The sequence below is a fragment of the Tamandua tetradactyla genome, chromosome 2, assembly GCF_023851605.1.
Source record: "Tamandua tetradactyla isolate mTamTet1 chromosome 2, mTamTet1.pri, whole genome shotgun sequence".
Taxonomy (NCBI): Eukaryota; Metazoa; Chordata; class Mammalia; order Pilosa; family Myrmecophagidae; genus Tamandua; species Tamandua tetradactyla.
Window position 1 is genome coordinate 197,274,664 of NC_135328.1, and position 17,915 is coordinate 197,292,578.

Here is a 17,915-nt window from a genome sequence, read left to right on the forward strand (position 1 = left end):
AAGGCTTTGTAAACTGTAAAATGCTATCCACACATGAGGGATTTTTGGTTATTAATTAGGTATACACTGTCTCCTATTAGGCTAAATGCCCAATTCCTGAGTATAGCTAGGCTCAACACATAGCGGGGGATGGGAAGTTGAGATACGCCCAATCAGAAGGCAGAGAAGCTACTACTCTTACCCCATGCCCTTCTGTCCTATCAGAAGAGGCTTCTGCAAACCAAACATCAGTCTCTGCACCCAAGAGAAGCTGCCTTTGGGTATCAAGGGTAAAGGTTCCAAGCACCATGTCTGAGGCTAATTTCCTAGGCAGAAACTCAGCCTCCGCCCTGCTCCATGTTCACATCTGGGTGGGGACTGCGCCATGCTCCAAGCCCTGAGATGGGGTCCCTAGGGACTCCCTCTATACCGCCTGCCAGCTGAGCCCACTCCTGCCTTCCCGGCCACCCCTCCTGTTCCTTCCTAGGGAATACAGGCCCCGCTAGCTGCCTGTCAACCCCTGGAGCGGTCAAGGACATTAAGAAAACAAACAAAAAAAGGCCATTATGAAAGGGTCCTAATCCTTCCCCATTGCAAACTGAGCTCCAGCAAAAGCAAACACCAGCTGCCCAGAAGAGAATGAAATTAGATGGTAAAATTAAGTGGTGACCAGTGGGGAAGGCCAGTGAGGCCTGGGCAGGAGATAGGGCCACCACTGACCTAGAAGAGATGAAATTGGAAGGAAATGGGGTGGGGTAGGGGAGTAGTTGGCGTCTGAACCAGTCCCAAATCTAGGACGTGGGTGGATTAGGGACACAGCTGGCCTAATGCCCCAGTGCTAGGGCTCATGGAAATTGTCTGATGGGGCGGGGAGAAATGAAGAGAACTTTGAAAAGCCGGACCCACCAGTAAAATGTTCTGAACAATCACTGTTAAATAAAAATGAATCCAGGTACCAAAAGTACACAAAGAGTAGAACTTTCCAGCCTACCCATGATCATAAAATTGTGTCACTTTAGACCTTTTAAATACAAATGATAAATCAAACAAGCTATAAAGGACGGGGAAATTACTGTTCATACAGTGGAGTGGTTTCCTAAGGGTTTATCTTTATTAATAGTACTTTAAAATTGTTCACAAAAAAATTAGAAAATATAGTTAAATAAGAAGAAAAAAATTTAATCTCCATAAACCCACCAATCAGAAATAACCATCATCAATATTTTGGTGGGAGACCTTCTCTTCTAGCATCTTTTCTATACATTTACTTTTTTGTTTATATATATTAAAGCATATGAAATGCTAAAAATGGTCAAGTATCAGCAATTTTGTATGATTTGACCTGACGCTTTTTAAAAATTTAGACCATATTGTTTTAGAATCGACTTTTTTTCACTTCAATATATTGTTAATACCCATGTCATTATTTTCAACAGTGCTATTGAGAGGACATACTATAATTTACTTAGCCCTGTTGTTGGACATGTAGGTTGTTTTACATTTTGTCTTCTTATAAATGATACTTGACAAATATCCTTTTATCTGAGTAATACCGATGATTATTGTTTTAGGATATATTTACTGCAGCATTTTTTTTTATTATTATAGTGCACAAGGCTGCCTGTCTCAGTCACATTTGGAGATAAAGGCAAAAGAAATCAGCAGTTGCAGTACTTTTGTACAATATTTTGTCTTTCATTTTAAAAACAAAGCATGTTTGACCTCTTCGATAGAATGAACTTTGCTTGCAAAAATTCCATTACACTCTGGCTGAAAGGGTTTACTGTGCACTATAAAAGCAAAAACTAAGTGTGGTTAAAATATATTTGTTTTAAAGTAAATACACTGGACTTAATGGAGTGATGTCCTTTCTGCTGCAAAGGCACTTCAATGAACAAGTGGCAGAAAGAAAGATAGTAAAAAGGACCCGGTGGGACAGTGACTAAGGCATTTCTTTAGGCCTCTGGATTCACAAAATGTTAGAACTGGGACGTACTTAAGAGATCACCGATCCCAAGCCACTAACATTTAAACAGATTGGGAAATGGGTCCAGAGACTGGAGGGACTCACCCAAAGCCACACAGCCCAGTGGTGGCAGTATCTAAACTTTGAACCCAAGTCTCTCAACCCCTAGACAGAGGTTCACTGCTTTCTTCCAAGACCAGTTACATATACTCTCCAAAGCTAGAAGCAAGTTAAAATTCTACAGCTATGAAATCTAGTAATGCCTGCAAGGGACCTCAAAGGGACCTTAAAGAAAATATATTATTAGAATTAATCGCAACTACATATTTTGGGTATTTATCATGTGCTGGGCACATACTAAGGGCTTCACATATATTATTGCATTTAGCCTCAATTACAGTTGAAAAAACTACAGCCTAGAAATGTTAGGTGATTTACCCAACATCCCTTTAACTAAGTCTGTCTGATGTGACTGTCTTTCACTCCTCACTGCCTCTATAGCACTCTCAGGAAAGCAATTTGGAAATCATATGAGTGGGCAACACCAACATCTGACTGTCCCAAGACCCCAGGGAAAGTCTGTTGTGGCTGCTTCTGACTGTAGCCTTGGGACATTCAAGGAAGGACTCAAGGATCTCGCCTCCTGTGACCCTCCCCAACCCCCTGCTCTCACCAGCTGGAGCAAGTCTAATGATCCTGACCCAGCAAATCCTCCAGCTCATTCAAGCTTAACCCACTAATTCTCTCTCCCAGGTGGGACTCACTAGGCCTAGAAAGTCTCCCAAGAAACATGGGGAGAGATTCAGTGCTACCAGCCAACTAAGCCCCTTCTAAAACTGGTAAAGTCAGCCTGGGATAACCTTCACCTGGCAGTAGGAGGGGGCAGAGGTAGGGGAGCAGAGGGGATTGGACACCCGGAAATGGCCAGGTTTGACTTGGTCCAAGACCCTGCAAAGTTGCTGTGGCAAGGCAGTTCCTGAACTACCTGTCTGACATTCAGCTAGCCTCCATTTCCAAGCCTTCCAGTCACTGGGTGTGTTTTAGTGGGGAAGAGATATATGACAACAAATAAGTTCCAGCCTTGGCTCTGCCATAAACTCATGGTGTAATTCTGGGCAAGTCACTCACCCTCTCTGGACTCCCACTTCCTCACTGGAGGTAGGAACGGAGGTCGCAGTGCCTATGCAGGATGTCTCACAAGACAGCAAGAACGAGCAGATGACATGGGGCTGCCAAAGCTAGAAAGCCCCATACCAATGCCAAGTATATTTTTATTTTAAATCTGCTTTCCACCAAGCAGAAAAAAATCCTCAACCCCAAGGCCAAAGCCTTCTTGGATTGAGGACACACTGACCTCGCCTTTCTTCACCCAACAAATATTTATTGAGTACCTCTTTTGTGCAGCCACTGGGAATCCTGGCATGAATGTGATGAGGCCAGTGGCAATGATCATAAAATCGTCATCCCATATATAGGTGACAATAAGAAGTGGGAAAAAGACTGTGGACTTTTGAGGCAGACAGGCCTGGATTCAGATCAAAAGTTCCACCACAGAGCTATATGAGTTCACACAGGTCACTTTCCCTCCCTCGGTCTCCTTATCTATAAAATGGGGATAATCCATGCCAGCCACTGTACAAGTGCTTTATATGCAATATGTCACAGCACTGTCACAACAGCACCTTAAAGAAGGCATGACTATAATCCCCGTTTTACATTTGAGGAAGTAGAGTCTCAGAAAAGTGAAAAAAATTGACCCATCTAATAAGTGGCAGAGCCAGGATTCAAATCCACATGGCCTAGCTCTATGGCTGGTACTCTTTTTACAGGTTACAGAGGGCCTGCACTTCTATGATAGTCATTATAGTAATGCCAGCAAAGCTACATAGAATGCTCATTATATGCCAATGTACTTTACCTGCATTCTCTTATTTGATTCTCACACAACGGCCTTATGCTGTGGGTACTGTTTTGCAACCTTCCCAGTTTACAACTTTGGGAACTGAAGTCAGAGAGGTTAATTTACCCCAATGTCACATACACTAGAAATGGATATATTTGGGAAGTCACGTGGGTCTGACACCAGAAGCCAAGCTTTTCCCCACTACACTGCCCTGCCTCTGTTTACCAGTGAGGCAAAGCAGGCATCTTTATCTCTGACAGTTGAGAAAGCTGAGGTTCAACAAGAGGTAGGGATGTGCTTAAGGTCACACAGCACATCAGCAGCTGAGCAGGGACTTGAACCAGACTCCTAAATCTTAAACTATTTCTTTGACCCACAATACCTGCATCCTGAGCATCAGAAAATGCCCCTGCCCTGCCCACTGGACATTGGAAACTCTATACCTAGTTCCCCCAGGGGTGTGTAGAATCCACCTTTATACCAGCACAGGCATGGAAAGCCAAGAATGCAGGGAAGACACTTTGCAGGACACAGTCCGAGGAAGACAGCAGTTGTGCTGGTGACCCAAGTGCCCCTAGCTCTGGGCACCTCCATCCTGATCTCCCTAAGCTATAAGGGTGGGGGGAGCTACAGAGGAAGGTGCTCCACACTTGGGCTGGTTAGCCCACTCTCAGCTATGATTTCTGCTGAAAAACAAAAAGCTCCATCCACTGAGCCTAAGTGCTAATTACCAATAATGACATAATAACCATTGTGAGCCCAACAACCAAACAGCCTCAACTAGAAATTCTACATAGCTCAGGCTCAGAAACAAAAGCTCTGGCCCTCCAACTGAAACCATTGCCCTAGCAGAAAATGTCAGAAGCAAAAAGGACTCAGAATTGTCCCAGGCAAAATATTCTCTAGCAAATGGAGAGGATGATGAGCACTCATTTTCTCATTCATTCATACAACTGTTTATTGAGAGCCTACTATATGCTTCAGCATAGTCCAAGACTATTCATTTATTCATTGCACACATATTTATTGAGCATCTACCATGTGCCATACACACAGTTCTAGGTATAGGGGATATATACAAGCCCGACAAAAATTACCATCATCAACAAGCTTACTCTCCAATGTAGGGAGACAAACAATAAACAAATAATCAATAAAATACAGTATATCATCACTTTGAGTGAAATAGGTCATACACAAAAGGACAAATATTGAATGACCTCACTTATATGAAATGACTAGAATATGTAAATTCATGAAGACAGAAAGTTGATTACAGGTTACTAGGACCGGGATGGGGTGGGAAATGGGGAGTTATTAATTAATGAGCAGAGTTTCTATTTAGGGGTGATGGAAAAGTTTTGGTAACGGATGTTGGCGATGATAGCACAGCATTGTGCATGTAATTAATACCACTGAAGTGTATATTTGAAAGTGGTTAAAATGGAGTTTTTGGGTGTTATATAATGTTACCATGATAAAAATAAAAAAGAACAACAAAAAACATAGAACCATACAACACAAAGAGTGAACCTAATGTAAATTGTGGACTTTAGTTAACAATAGAACTCTAATAATACTAGCTCATCAATTGTAACAAATGTGTCACACTAATGCAAAAGGTTAGCGGCAGGGAGAGGAGGGCATATGGGAACTCTGTACTTTCTGCATAACTTTTCTGTAAACCTACAATTGTCCTAAAAAATAAAGTCTATCAAAATATATAATGGGTGGGCAACGGTGGCTCAGTGGTGAGTTCTCGCTTGCTGTGCCGGAGACCCAGGTTCGATTCCCGGTGCCTGTCCATACAAAAAAAAAAAAAAAAAGAGCCTAAAAGATATAGTATGTAGGAGAGCACTAAGTTAACTGCTAGGAAGAAAAATTAACAGGGAAGAAAGACAGAGAATACTAGTGTTAGAGTGGATGGGTATTACAAATTTTAAATAGGGTACTCAGGAAAGACATTACTGAGAAAGTGACATCATTTAAACAAAACAATTTAAGAAGAGGGAATGAGTCATGAAAGCATTTGAGGGACGAGCTGACCAGTCGAAGGACCAGCAAGTGCAAAGGCCCTGGGGTGAGAGTGTGCCTGGTATATTTGAGGACTTGCCCAAGATCATACCTCAATTACTAACAGAGCTGGGAGGGGAAAGAAATCTGACAGTGACGCATCACCCACTGTGTACTTAAACTCCCTTAAACCTTAGGATAACTCTGGGAGGTAATCATTTTGCTCACTATTCTCACCATTTTAGAGATGAGAAAAGTGAGACATAGAGAAGTAAAAGATCCCAGGTCACACAGCTAATTGGGGCTGGTCTGTCTCACTCTAGCTTTCTGCTGTCTCCCTGTTTTCTTTTCTTTCTACCCTATGTATTTCCTAAATATTTGTTGAGTGAGTGAATGAATGGTTCATGCACATTTCCAAGCTCTGCCTTTTCAATGAACTGTTTTCTGACTGGCCCTTTACTGAATTTGCCTTGTCTCTACTGTGCAGGGAACAGCAACAATAATAATTCTAATGTGCCAGCTAATTAGACCATTAGCTTGTCCAATTTAGCCCTTAAGAAATCCTATGAGGTGCTATTATCTTTCCCATTTTATACATGAGAAAACTGAAGCTCACCTAGTTAAAGCAACTTGCTAGAAGTTCCACAGCTGGCAAGTGGTGAAGCAGGATTTAAACCAAGGTCTGCCAGCTCCCAAATCCCTACTTTTGGTCCTATAATATTAGTAGAAATCTCTGACATCCCCTTCCTTTTAAAATCAGTAAACAGAGGCTCAGAGAGGGAGGTGATGTGCCCAAGGTCTCACAGTGTGGAGAACTGGAAGGGGGACGTGGCCCTCCAACCCCCCATGAGGTGCCATATTTTGGGCTGTGGGTGAGATTTTTTCCTTTAGGATTGTTTCTGACTTCTGCAAAAGTCTTAGCGTGGTCCTACTTCCCTGAGGACAGTTTCAGGGCTCACATCCACCTCTGTGCCCTTACATTGGGTTTGGGTAGCACTAGGGAAACTGCTCCAGGACCCTTTGTGCTTTCTGCTTTTCCAAAAAACTTGCAGTAGCATCAGAGCAGAAGAGGCTGAAGAATGACAACTCTGCCCTCGTGTGGCTGCTGGTAGAGAGTTTGTGCAGCCTTGGCACAAGGACGGCAGAAATGGGTTGGGGACAGGACCCGAAATCAGGCTGAAGATATAGCTCAAGCACCCCAGTCAACAGGAGAGGGAGAAATAGGGGAGAGGGGTTAATGGTGCTGAGCCTCTGGCTTTAAAACGGGCTTACTGAGCGTCATTCGTTCAATAAGAAGCCACATCAAATATTCCAAGTCCCTAGACTTGGAGTTGGGTAGGGCAGGAGGTTCTTAGAGATAGCAGTAACCATTGCAACAACAGCAGCTACCTTCCATTGAGGATCCACTAGTGCCAGGCACTGGACTAGATGTTTTATCTATGTTATTGCCTCACAGTAAAATCGGCCCCATTCTACAAGTGCAGGAAACTGAGGCTGGGAGTGATAAAGTGACAGCCAAGGTCAATGCACCACACCCATTCATGGGACAGTACAAAGAGGGTCCAGAGACCTGGGTTCTCGCTGCATGACCTTGTACCATCAGCTGCCTGCTCTGAACTGAGGTTCCCATGTCTGTACAAAAGGTACTTGGTCACCAGCATCTGCTATAAGATCCAAGTAGCTCAGGGTCCAGTTTTAAATTGACCAAGAGATTCAGGACGTCACACTTACTTTTCTCCCAATCACCCAGACAAGAGCCTGATTATCAGCTGCCAGGGTGAAAAAAAAAACGACATATTTTCAAAACACATGTTCCGGTTTCTACTGCTGGCTTTGGCCTCCAGCTAAGGAGGGGCCCCTGGGGTGGGGAGCATCTAGGTCTCAGGACTGTGTCCTTGGGCCTGAGGCCAAGGGGGACAAGGGGCAGGAGGGGAGCCAGCTCGGCACCAAGCCAGGACCCCTCTGGAGATTTGTGCTTGTTTCTTAATCTTTTCCTTCCTTTGTTGCCAGAGCCAGCTGCCAGGAGAGGCAGGGGAAGCAGTGGGTGGGGCCAAGAAGGCAGAGGAGTCAAAATAATAATGATTTAATTAGAACTTCCTTTTATGGGGTGCCCATTACATGTAGACACTGGGCCAGGCCATTTGCAGGGATTATCTCATTGAAGCCTCCGCCCTTTCCTGTGAGGAAGGCCTGCTGTCCCCATTTTACTGAGGTGGAAACTGAGGTGCATAGAGGAAAAGTGAATAACTGAAGACCATATGGCTTGTAATTGCAAGTGCTGGCAGGAAACCCAGGTTGTTGACTCCCGAGAGATACAGGAGTTAGATTTGACTGTGAGAAAGGGAGGGGTGGTGACATAGAGGGAAGAACAGGGGTCTTAGAAAAGGCTTGGACAGTCTCAGTGCAGCTGTAAGGGTTCAGGAAGAAGGTAGCAGGGAACTTCTCCAAAGTGACCCTCTCCATAGCCCTGCCTGCACTGCACCATGCTCTGCTGTCCAGCCTCATCTCCCATCAGTGCCTTCCTTTATGACCTTTATGATCAAACCACACCAAACTATAGCTCAGGCCTTTACACATGTTGGTCCCTATGCCTAGAAAGTTGGTCCCTCCATTGCCTGTCTAGAGATCTCTTATTCATCCTTCAAATCCCAGCTTAGCTATCTTATTCCTTGATGCCTAGATTTGACCACCCACTGCCCTGGGCTCCCTCTGCTCTGTCTTGTCCCCTGATGCCTAGAGTTGACCACCCACTGCCCTGGGCTCCCTCTGCTCTGTCTTGTCCCCTGATGCCTAGAGTTGACCACCCACGGCCCTGGGCTCCCTCTGCTCTGTCTTGTCCCCTGATGCCTAGTGTTGACCACCCACTGCCCTGGGCTCCCTCTGCTCATGGCTTATCCTTCTCTTGTTGAGCCAATACAGTGCCTGTGTCTCCCCCAGGTACCCTACACTGCCAGGTCCTCAGGGGACCTGAATCATCTTTGTGCCACCAGAATCTGATACACATTTAGTGACCAATAAATATCTGTTGTCTTTGCATTTATAGCAGAATCTTCAAGGTGAGCAAAGCAGGTTTTCTTATTTCTGTTTTAGCAAAGAGAAAGGAAGACAAGAGACAGGAAGTGATTTCCTGAGGTTACACAGACATTCAGTGACACCGGCAGGACCAGAACCCAGGGCTCTTCTGAACCACACAGCCCCTGTCTGGCCCCCACTCTGAAGATCTCTCATCTCGGTCAGACCTAACAGGTTCACAATGGACCCCAAAGGCAGGTGTGTAGACCCTGGGCTCCAGTAGCCAGAGGCCTTGTTCCAAAGTATCCAGTTCAGACATAGTTGCTGCCCAAGGGAGAGGGGGTAAGAGTGATGTAGAAGTGGGGAGAAGCAGACAGTGCTGCTTCTAGCATGAGACAGTGCTAGCCCTGGTTCCTCCTCCCAGATATACGTCTTGGCCAGAGACCCCAGAAGACCCCATCATTCTCCCACCCCCACCCCGTCCCTGAATCTAAAACCTCACTCTCCCCTCTTTCCTCTTCTGCCTGCCCGCTGCAGTCCATCTTCACAGCCTGCTGGCTCCGTCTCCTAAACAAATCTCAAATTCAGCTACTCCCTGCTTCCCATCCCACGCCACAGTCCCAATCCCAACATCACAGCAGCTCTCACAGGAACAGTTACTCTGCCCACCCCCCTCCAGTTCACACCAAGTGAGCCTTCCAAAATATAAGCCTGGCCATGGCATTCCCCCGTTTAAATCCACTGTCTCCTCATTGCCTCTGGGTCGTGTTCCTCTAACTCTCCTGAGCCTGCCTCTCCAGCCACTTCCCCCTAAGTTCAGGGGGTGGAGGAAGCTGTATCTTTGCACAAGCAGTTCCTTCCCCTTGGAAAGCCCTTCCTCCTCGACTTTGCCTGAGAACACCAATTCCCACTTAAATGCATCCGTCAGAGGTGGAGTTGGTGGTTTTTGTGACCTTCTTCCCAGCTAGACTCTGAGCTCCTGGGGACAGGGGCCACACAGATTCATCTCTGTGCCCCAAGCCCAGCACGGGGCCTGGCACAGAGTGGGTGTGAGTAAAAGCAGATGACTAGGAAAGGGAGGCACAGTCTGACTTTTCTGAGGCCTCCTGGCCCTCACATCCTCCCTCCCTTCATTCCAGGTGCCCTTTTGAACCTGTCAAACTAGGCTGCTGCTCATCTGACAGGCTCCTCCCAGATCTGGCCCCTGCTGTCTCAATAGGAAAGCCTTTGTGGTCCCAAAACAATACTTATAATTATAACAATAACAATAATAATTACGATCACTTATTGAGTACTTACCCAGTGCCTCATATGCATTCCTTAATCCTCAAAAGAATCCTAGGAGGTGGGTTGATTCTTTAATTATACCCATTTTACAGTTAAGGAAATTAAGACTCCAAGAAGCTAAATATCTTACCCAAGACCACACAACTAGTAAGAACGGATACAGGATTCAAAGTCAGGTCTGTCTGACCTTTAGCCACTATGTTGTCTGGTCTTTTCCAGCCTTCTCTAGTCTCCCCTCTTCAACACTCTAAGACCACCAGGCCTGGGGAGGGGTGCAGTGTGTGTCTGTGTATACGTGTGTGTGTATTTACTTATCTATCAACAAACACTCCCGAAGCTTCCGCCAGCTCTGTGCTGGGCATTGGTGTTAGACAGAGAGGACTCAGACACAGACTCGGCCCCCTTGGGGGAGGTAAGAGAGTTTCACACTAAGAATTTTAGGCCTTGGGATCAGCAGACCTGGGTCTGCCCCCAAATAACTATGTAACTCTAGGTAGCCCAGCCCCGGCTCCCTCATCCACAAAGGGAAGATGATAATGCCAACCTCAGAGGGTAGCTGGAAGGACCACCTGAGAAAATGTGACTAAAAAAGTCAGCACGAAACAACCAGCCCAGCATATAAGAAACATCCAATAAATGGCAATAATAAATAGGATGGCTAGAGATTCTCAGGCTCTCTAGGCCAATGCCAAGTGCAATTCTCCAGGACGCTCTCTGGCGCCTCCTCAGCCGGAGCTGAATAGCAATAACGATGATAATGTCTAATCCACCCATTTTCTCATTAATATAATTAAAATATGAGTTGTTTCACAGTGAACAACTCTCCAAGGGAGGCGTACTTTATTAGCCCTACTTTACAGGTGAGGCAACCAAGGCCCAGAGAAAGTGGGTTACAGAGCCAAACCACACAGCAAAAGAATGGCCAAGCTTGAACCTCCATCTAGTTACTTCCACACTAGACAGAGCCCAGCCCATATCCCAGGGCCCTGGCTAGCCTGCTGGGGAGTTCGGGGCCCCTGATTCCTAGATTCCAGCTGGTTGGGAAATTAAAAGTGTGAGAAAAAGGCCAAAACAAGGGACACACCCCTCAGCCCTCCTAAAAGGAACCCAGGGCTGGGAGGAAACCAACAATTACCAAGCCATGCCCTGGGCTGGGCACTTTTCAGGGACTCCTCCCCACCCATGTTGGGGAAGTATTATGATCTGCGTGCTGCAGATGAGCTCTCTAAAATTCAAAGAACTTAGCAACTTGTCCGAGGTCACAAAGCTAGGAGGTGGCAGTTCTGGGAGGACAGGGACCCTTCTCTCCCCTTCTTCCTCAGCCCCAGGATCTTCCAACTGCTCCACTCTTCTGATAATACCTAGATGCTCTGCCACTCCCTCCACCAGTCTAGGCAGAGGCCCTGAGTCCAGGCATGTAGGTCCCTCTTTCTGCCAATTAATGCCTGCTTGGGACTAAGCCCTACACTAGGCTCAGAGGACCCAGCACTCGCTGTGACAGAGTCTTGGCCCCCAAGGAATTCATAGTCTAGTAAGCAAAGAGGGGATTTGCATTCACTGAGCCCTTATGATGCCAGGCACTTTATATTCATTAGCCACTTTATATAATACAAAGCACAGTGACAGGCTCATAATAGATGTTCGATAAATATGTCCATTCATTCATTCAGAAATATTTATTGCCCACCTATTGGGTGTCACTATGTCCTAGGTGCTAGAGATACAGTAATGGACAGATGAACAAAAACCCCTGCCCTCATGGAAACAAATATGTCTGTGTGAGGCTCGCATTAATGCTCATTTTACAGAGGAGAAGCTGAGATGCACAGAGGCGGAGAAAACATTCTATTTCAGGCCAGTCTGGTCCCAAAGACCTTTGTGTTGTATCACGTGACCCCGAACTCACCACCCAGGGTGTTAAGCATCAGGAGAGAAGTTGGCCTTGGCTGTCTGAGATCCTAATTTCACAGACAGAGTGCCCGTCCTCAGCTCTTTAGCCCTCCCGTTGGCCTCGGAGCCACAGAACAGGCATTAGAATCAAGCCTACCCGGCAGTCATTTAGTCAACCCAGTACTCACCCAGAAGCAGCCATCGGGATCACACAGCCAGTCGGGGCCAGGGCGTGGAGCCATTACCGCAGCGGCACATGGAAGCAAAAGACAGCAGTGAGACATACAGCCAACACACAGGGTATCTGGGGCCTCCTCCTTGGTCTGGGCCTGGGCCAGTGGGGAAACCCTGCCTTCCCTCTCTGCCTCTGGGGCAGACACCCTGCTAGCCAACAATAATCGGATAATCTTCCCCGAGCTCATTGGGCCTGCCAGGGCCATTCAACAAACACTGAGCACCTGCTGTGTGCCTGGTGTCTGGGATACAGTATAAACAAAAGAGACCTGGCCCCTGGCCCATGCAGGGCAGTGAGGAGGCAATCATAAATATTTTGTTGCAACTGTGATGGAAGTGCTTCAAGGCAGAGATTTAAGAACTCAGGGTCAAATCCTGGCCCTACCACTCACTAACTTGTGACACTGGGCCCATTTTTTAACTTGTGTGTGACTCATTTATTCATCTGTAAAATGGGTATTGTATTAATACTATAACCTCATGGGGTTGTTGTGAAGGTTTAAGTGAGTTAACACACGCAAAACGCTTTGAAAAATGCTTGGCACACAGTAAACAGTGTCCGTTAAGTGTCCACTTCTATTATTACAGGTGGTTGTAGGTGCGGATTTTGGAGGAATCTAGTGTGGGTCAGGTTGCCACCTACCTGACAGTGTTGCTACAGGGGTTAAATTAAACAACGGGAGGTGAAGCTGTGAGCACAGGGCCTGACCATATAGTAACTGCTCAATAAATGCCAGGCGTTTTTCTCAGGGCTGCTCTCAGAGCAATCCTAGGGTAAGAAGCCTTTCAGCAGCAGGGCTGTCAGCAGTGCCCCTGTGGCTTCAGCTTTGGGCTGAAAAATAACCTGCAACCACATTCCCAACTAATTCTACAAATGCCTCATCTCCTTTGACCTTCAACCCAGGAAGTGGCCAAAGGCAAAATTCCTATTATCACGTTTTACAACTGAAAAGAGTGAGGTGAAGAGATTCTTTTCTATATGCCTTTGGGCGAGTCACTTCACATCTCCTAGCCTAGTTCAGTGGACCAGATAGGATTAAAACTTGCATCTGCCTGTATTTTGTTCTGCAGGTTTTCCCGTAGTTTTTTTTCCCTTCAGTCACTGCGGTACTAGCTGCATAGCCCCGAACGAGCCTTTGAACTTCTCCAGCCTCAGTCCAGCTGAAGTCCTTGTGGTCACCTAGCCAGACCAGAATACAAGCGGTTCCTGACCCAAACTCTCCTTCCACAGACTCAGCCACTGCCACTCTGTCCCCCTCCTCAAACCATTTACCCCAGCGCTGACCTCAGCCAGTAACCCATGGGTCAAGGAACATCTGCACTCAACTACTCTAAATCCATGTTTTACAGATGGGAAAATAGAGCCTAGTATTGGCCACATGGGTGGGCATTCAGTGCCCAGCTCTTACACCTGGGCAGCAGTGGGGTAGGGCTGGGCCCCTGGGGAAACCCTGAAGTGGGGCCCTGACTTTCCAGTTGCTCCCCCTGCCCCTTATCCCCCATGCTGGATGTATCCAGCAAGGCCTGGTTGGAGGCAGGGCCAGGCTCCAGCGGGCACCCTAAGTAAGCAGCACAGCCCGCTCCTCAGCTTCCAGCCCAAATAACCCAGAGCTTGGAACTCACTCCAACAGGTAAGAACTGGGCACTGCGGGTGCCTCGGTTCCCACAGGGTGAAGGCTCCCCCTCTTAGTTGAATCTGAGCTTTGAAGTCAGACAGATCTGAGTTGGAACTTTGTCCCTGCCACTTCCTAACTGGGTGACTTCAATCAAGTTGATTCACCTCCATGGACTCCTGTGAAAAGGGGAAAACAGCTCTTCCCTCATGAGAGGTGAGAATTAAATGGGTTAATGCAGCATATTAAAGGCTTAGCACAGAGCGCCATGCACAGTAAGTGCTCAAGAGGCAGTAGCTATAATTATGATTGGAGAACACAGGCCAAGAACAGGACCTGGAACCCATCACACTCCACCTTGACCTTGCCTGGTCCTGTCCCCTGATGTGGGCTTTTAGTGTATATGGTAGACTGAGTCTATAGTAACGTGTACTGGAAGACCCTTAGAGATTCTAGGCTCAACTCCCCTCTCCATTTCACAGAAAGGGAAACTGAAACCTTGGGAGAAAAGTGACTGGCCTACAGACTCTAAGAGGGAAGAATCCTACCCCCTTTAATGAACATCAGAATCTCAGACCCTGGCAAAATTACTAATCCATACAGACCCCTTGCAACCCCTTCTCCAACAAATCATGAGCTACTACGCCCTCTAAGGTAAGCCCTTTGAAGGTACAAAGGGCACATATCCTGTTCAGCTCTATGGTTGGCAAACCCGTATATGGCGCACAGTATATGCTCAGGAAAGGTTAGGGAATAATCAAATGAAGTTCCTCTCTAGATCCAAAGCTCTGCCCATAGGCTCCTCCTCCAGGGTTTCTCCTTGCATCTCCTCTCCCAACCCTACACTGACCTCTGCCTCACCCTACAGCCCAGGACCCATCAGCTGGGCCCAGCTCCAGCTGACAGAGCACTGGGCCTCCACTGGGCCTGCATAGCATCAGCATCTTCCCAGCCAGAATGGGATGTTTCTGCCTAGTACAGCCAGCCAGGCTCCTGGCCAGCATCCACTCTGCAGATAGTCGTGCCCTGTCTGGGGTGGGGGTGGGGGCAGCCTAGGAGTCCTGGGAGCTTCTATTGGCAGCTGGGCCCTACAGTGGGGAGGCCAGCCTAGCCTAGGCAGCTCAGGGATGGACCGATCAGGAATTGGCGGGGTGTGGGGCCTCCTCCTCTTATGGAATACCACCCACACACCCAGGCACTCCACCCACATTTCATTTTGCTGGGATCTGGCAGGCCCTGCCTGACTCTCCTATATACACAGGGGAAACCTCAGGACTTCCCCACTCTATTCACTTCTTAAAACACCCTAGTGGCCAGCTCTTAGACCAGCTACCATTCGGTCACTGCATGCTCGCTGCCTCATTTGATTCTGCTAATGCCTGTAAGTTCCAGATGATTGACTAAGAAGGCACCCGGGGCTAAAAGAGGTGAAGTGACTCATGCAACATCACACAGCAAGGAAGTAGCAGGGCCAGGATTCAAACCCAGTTCTGCTGCATGTAAAGCCTATAGGATGCCAGATATCCCAATCCTTCCTTCCTCCACTCCCTACAGCTTCTGTCTCCCCTTCTTCCTTAGAATCTTACCCAAACCTTCTGCCTCCCTCTACAAGTTCTCCCTGCCCCCATTCCTTGTTAGAATTAATAGTTCCCACTTCACGGCTGCTGTAACACCTTCTTTACATGCACCCGACAGCAGCAGGTACACAGGCCATCAGGGACAGGAGTTATTTCTGAGGTGTCTCTCTGCCACTGAGAACGGCTTTGAAGGCAGGGGCTGGTCCCAGTAGGTGCCCCTCAGACCTGATGCTCTATCACTTCTATCTGTACCCCACCCCTCACCCCCATGACAAGTCTCTCCAGCCCCCTCCCCACTCCCTAGCCTCCTGACAAGCCATCCAAAACTGGAGTAGAGGTAGGGAGCTTGCTGAAGCAGAGACTGGGCTCCTTAGGAGTCTCTGCTGGCACTCTGGCCCCTCCCAGGCCCCCAGCTCTCCTCTTCATAGCTGAGGGCTTGACCCTGACTTGACCCCAAGCAGCTCTCACAGGAATGCCCAGCAGCCCGAAACCCCAGCCCCAGCCAGCCTCTCCCCAAGCCTCCTCTTTCTGGAGAGAAGGGCTTCAGAGGCAGAGAAGGGGCCACCTCGAGCCGAGTTCAGGGACTGAGGGGTCACACTCAGCCACTCCCAGCCAGGGGAAGCTGTGGGCCCGGGAATAACCTCTCCCAACCCTAGAGAATAGTCCTCCCCTCCTCGGCTAGAGTCTCCGCCTCCAACTGGCTGGAGGGGAGGGGTCCTGTCCTACCCCAAAAGAGGTGGGGTCTGCCGGAAAGTGTAGGGGAAGGCCAGAGAACTCTTGGGGAAGGGCAAAGGACAGGGGCAGGGAAAGACCAGGCCACACAGAGACAAGAGATGGGAGCACTGAGAAGCGAAAGCTGAGAGCGAGCAGGAGCCTGAACCCGACAGAGAAACCGGGAAGACTAGAAACAGAGGGAAGTCCCCTAGACCAAGCCTGGAAGGGAGCGTGCGGGGCCGGGCGGCGCCGAGGGCCACCCTGGCGTGCAGAGCCGGCGCCCCACCTCGCGGGTCGGTCCGACCCGAAACTGAAAGGCAGTTACATAAGGGCCATCATCGGGCGTGGGGCTCCCGGCCCTGGCGCCCCTTCCCGTGCGCGCCTCTCGCCCTCCGGCTCGGGCCGGCGCTGCGGCGGGCTGGGAGGAGCGTGCAGGACCCGGCAGGGCGGGGTTGGGGGGGTGCGAGTTCTGGCTGCACCTCCCCGCAGGGACGCGCCCGCGGGAACCGAACCGGTACCACCGCCCCAAACAGGCCCGGGGACCTGCCGGGACCGCCAGCGGCACGTGACGAGTTCCGGACCGGATCTGCCGGACCCCTTCTCCTGACCCGCGTACCCTTCCCTGGACCCGAACTTGGAGACGTCCGGACCCCTGTGGGCTCCCAGCTTAGATCCTGGAAGCTGGGTCCCATAGGACCCCCTCTCCGGACCTTTAGACCCTGGTCTTTCCCCCCATCCCGCGGACAGCCTGGGACCTTGAGGGTGGGTCCACACGTCCTTCAATCCCTCTGTCCCAGGGACCCGCGGTCACCCCCCGGGCTGTCCAGGCTCACCTGGGCTGAACGGGGCGGGGACCTGGCCGGGCCGGGCCGGGCCGCGTTCTCGCTCTCTGCCGCTCTCGCCCTTTAAGAGGTCCCTGCCACTTTGCCCCGCCGGGGGCCTCCACCTGCACTGACAGGGCAACTCTGACGTAGGCCCCGCCCCCACCCCAGGAGGCCTCGTGATTGGCGCAGGCAACTGCCAATCGACGGGGGGGGCGGGCGGGGCGGAGGAGTGCAAGTGTCGCAACCGGGAAGGGGTCGTAGCTGCAGGTGCGGCCTGGCTGGGACGCCCAGCCCAGATCAGCCCTGGGAAGAGCGGAGGGATCAAGGGAGTGCCGGGCAGGGAGCCCCTGAACTGACCGGTGTGGTCTTTGAAATCACGTGCCGAAAGCATGATGCAATTTGCCACGTAGTGTTACCCCTAAGAGTACTAGGTAGGAAGGGGTTGGTCTTAGGACTCAGGGAAACCTGGACGCTCACCTGGATCACCTGTTCCACTACTTCGTCCTGTGTGACCTTGAGCAAGTCACTTCTCTGAATCTGAGTTTCTCAGCTATAAATCTTACCACGTTTTCCTGAAAATTACTAACATGGTAAGTGCCAAGCACTGGTCTCACAAGCAGTAGGCACTCCATAAATTCCCGTCCTGGCTCCTCTCCTCCTGGTCTTGCCTCTCTTCTCAGAGACGTTCCTCCTCCCGCTGGTCCCTCCCATCAGCTCTGGAAGAAGCTTTACATGGTCAGTGGTCCAAGGTTCCTCCCCTCACCTCATTTCAGACCTGTGCTCACCCATCTCCAATGACAGGTAGCTCACCATCAACTGGGGTGGCTGTTGAGGTTCTGAGACTTCAAAAGCTCTTCCTAAGGAACAGGCTAAATCTATCCTCTAGGACTTCTACCCGGAGAA

At 49.0% G+C, this 17,915-nt stretch overlaps 1 protein-coding gene across 18 annotated transcripts in view; it reads right to left on the minus strand.

Annotated features, from left to right (window-relative positions):
- The window catches only part of EPB41 (erythrocyte membrane protein band 4.1), a 318,202-nt gene extending 301,056 nt beyond the window's left edge, over nt 1-17,146 (minus strand). For 17 of the 18 annotated variants that reach the window (XM_077150570.1, XM_077150557.1, XM_077150568.1 and 14 more), the window contains exons 1-2: nt 17,022-17,131; nt 12,239-13,464 (exon numbers count right to left, since the gene is read on the minus strand). In XM_077150570.1, the coding sequence (XP_077006685.1) occupies nt 12,239-12,252 (14 nt within the window). In that variant the 5' untranslated portion in view covers nt 12,253-13,464; nt 17,022-17,131. Of the gene's footprint in view, nt 1-12,238; nt 13,465-17,021 lie in introns of all 18 variants that reach the window. The other variant, XM_077150561.1, reaches the window with a different exon arrangement.
- Between the last annotated feature and the right edge of the window lie 769 nt (nt 17,147-17,915).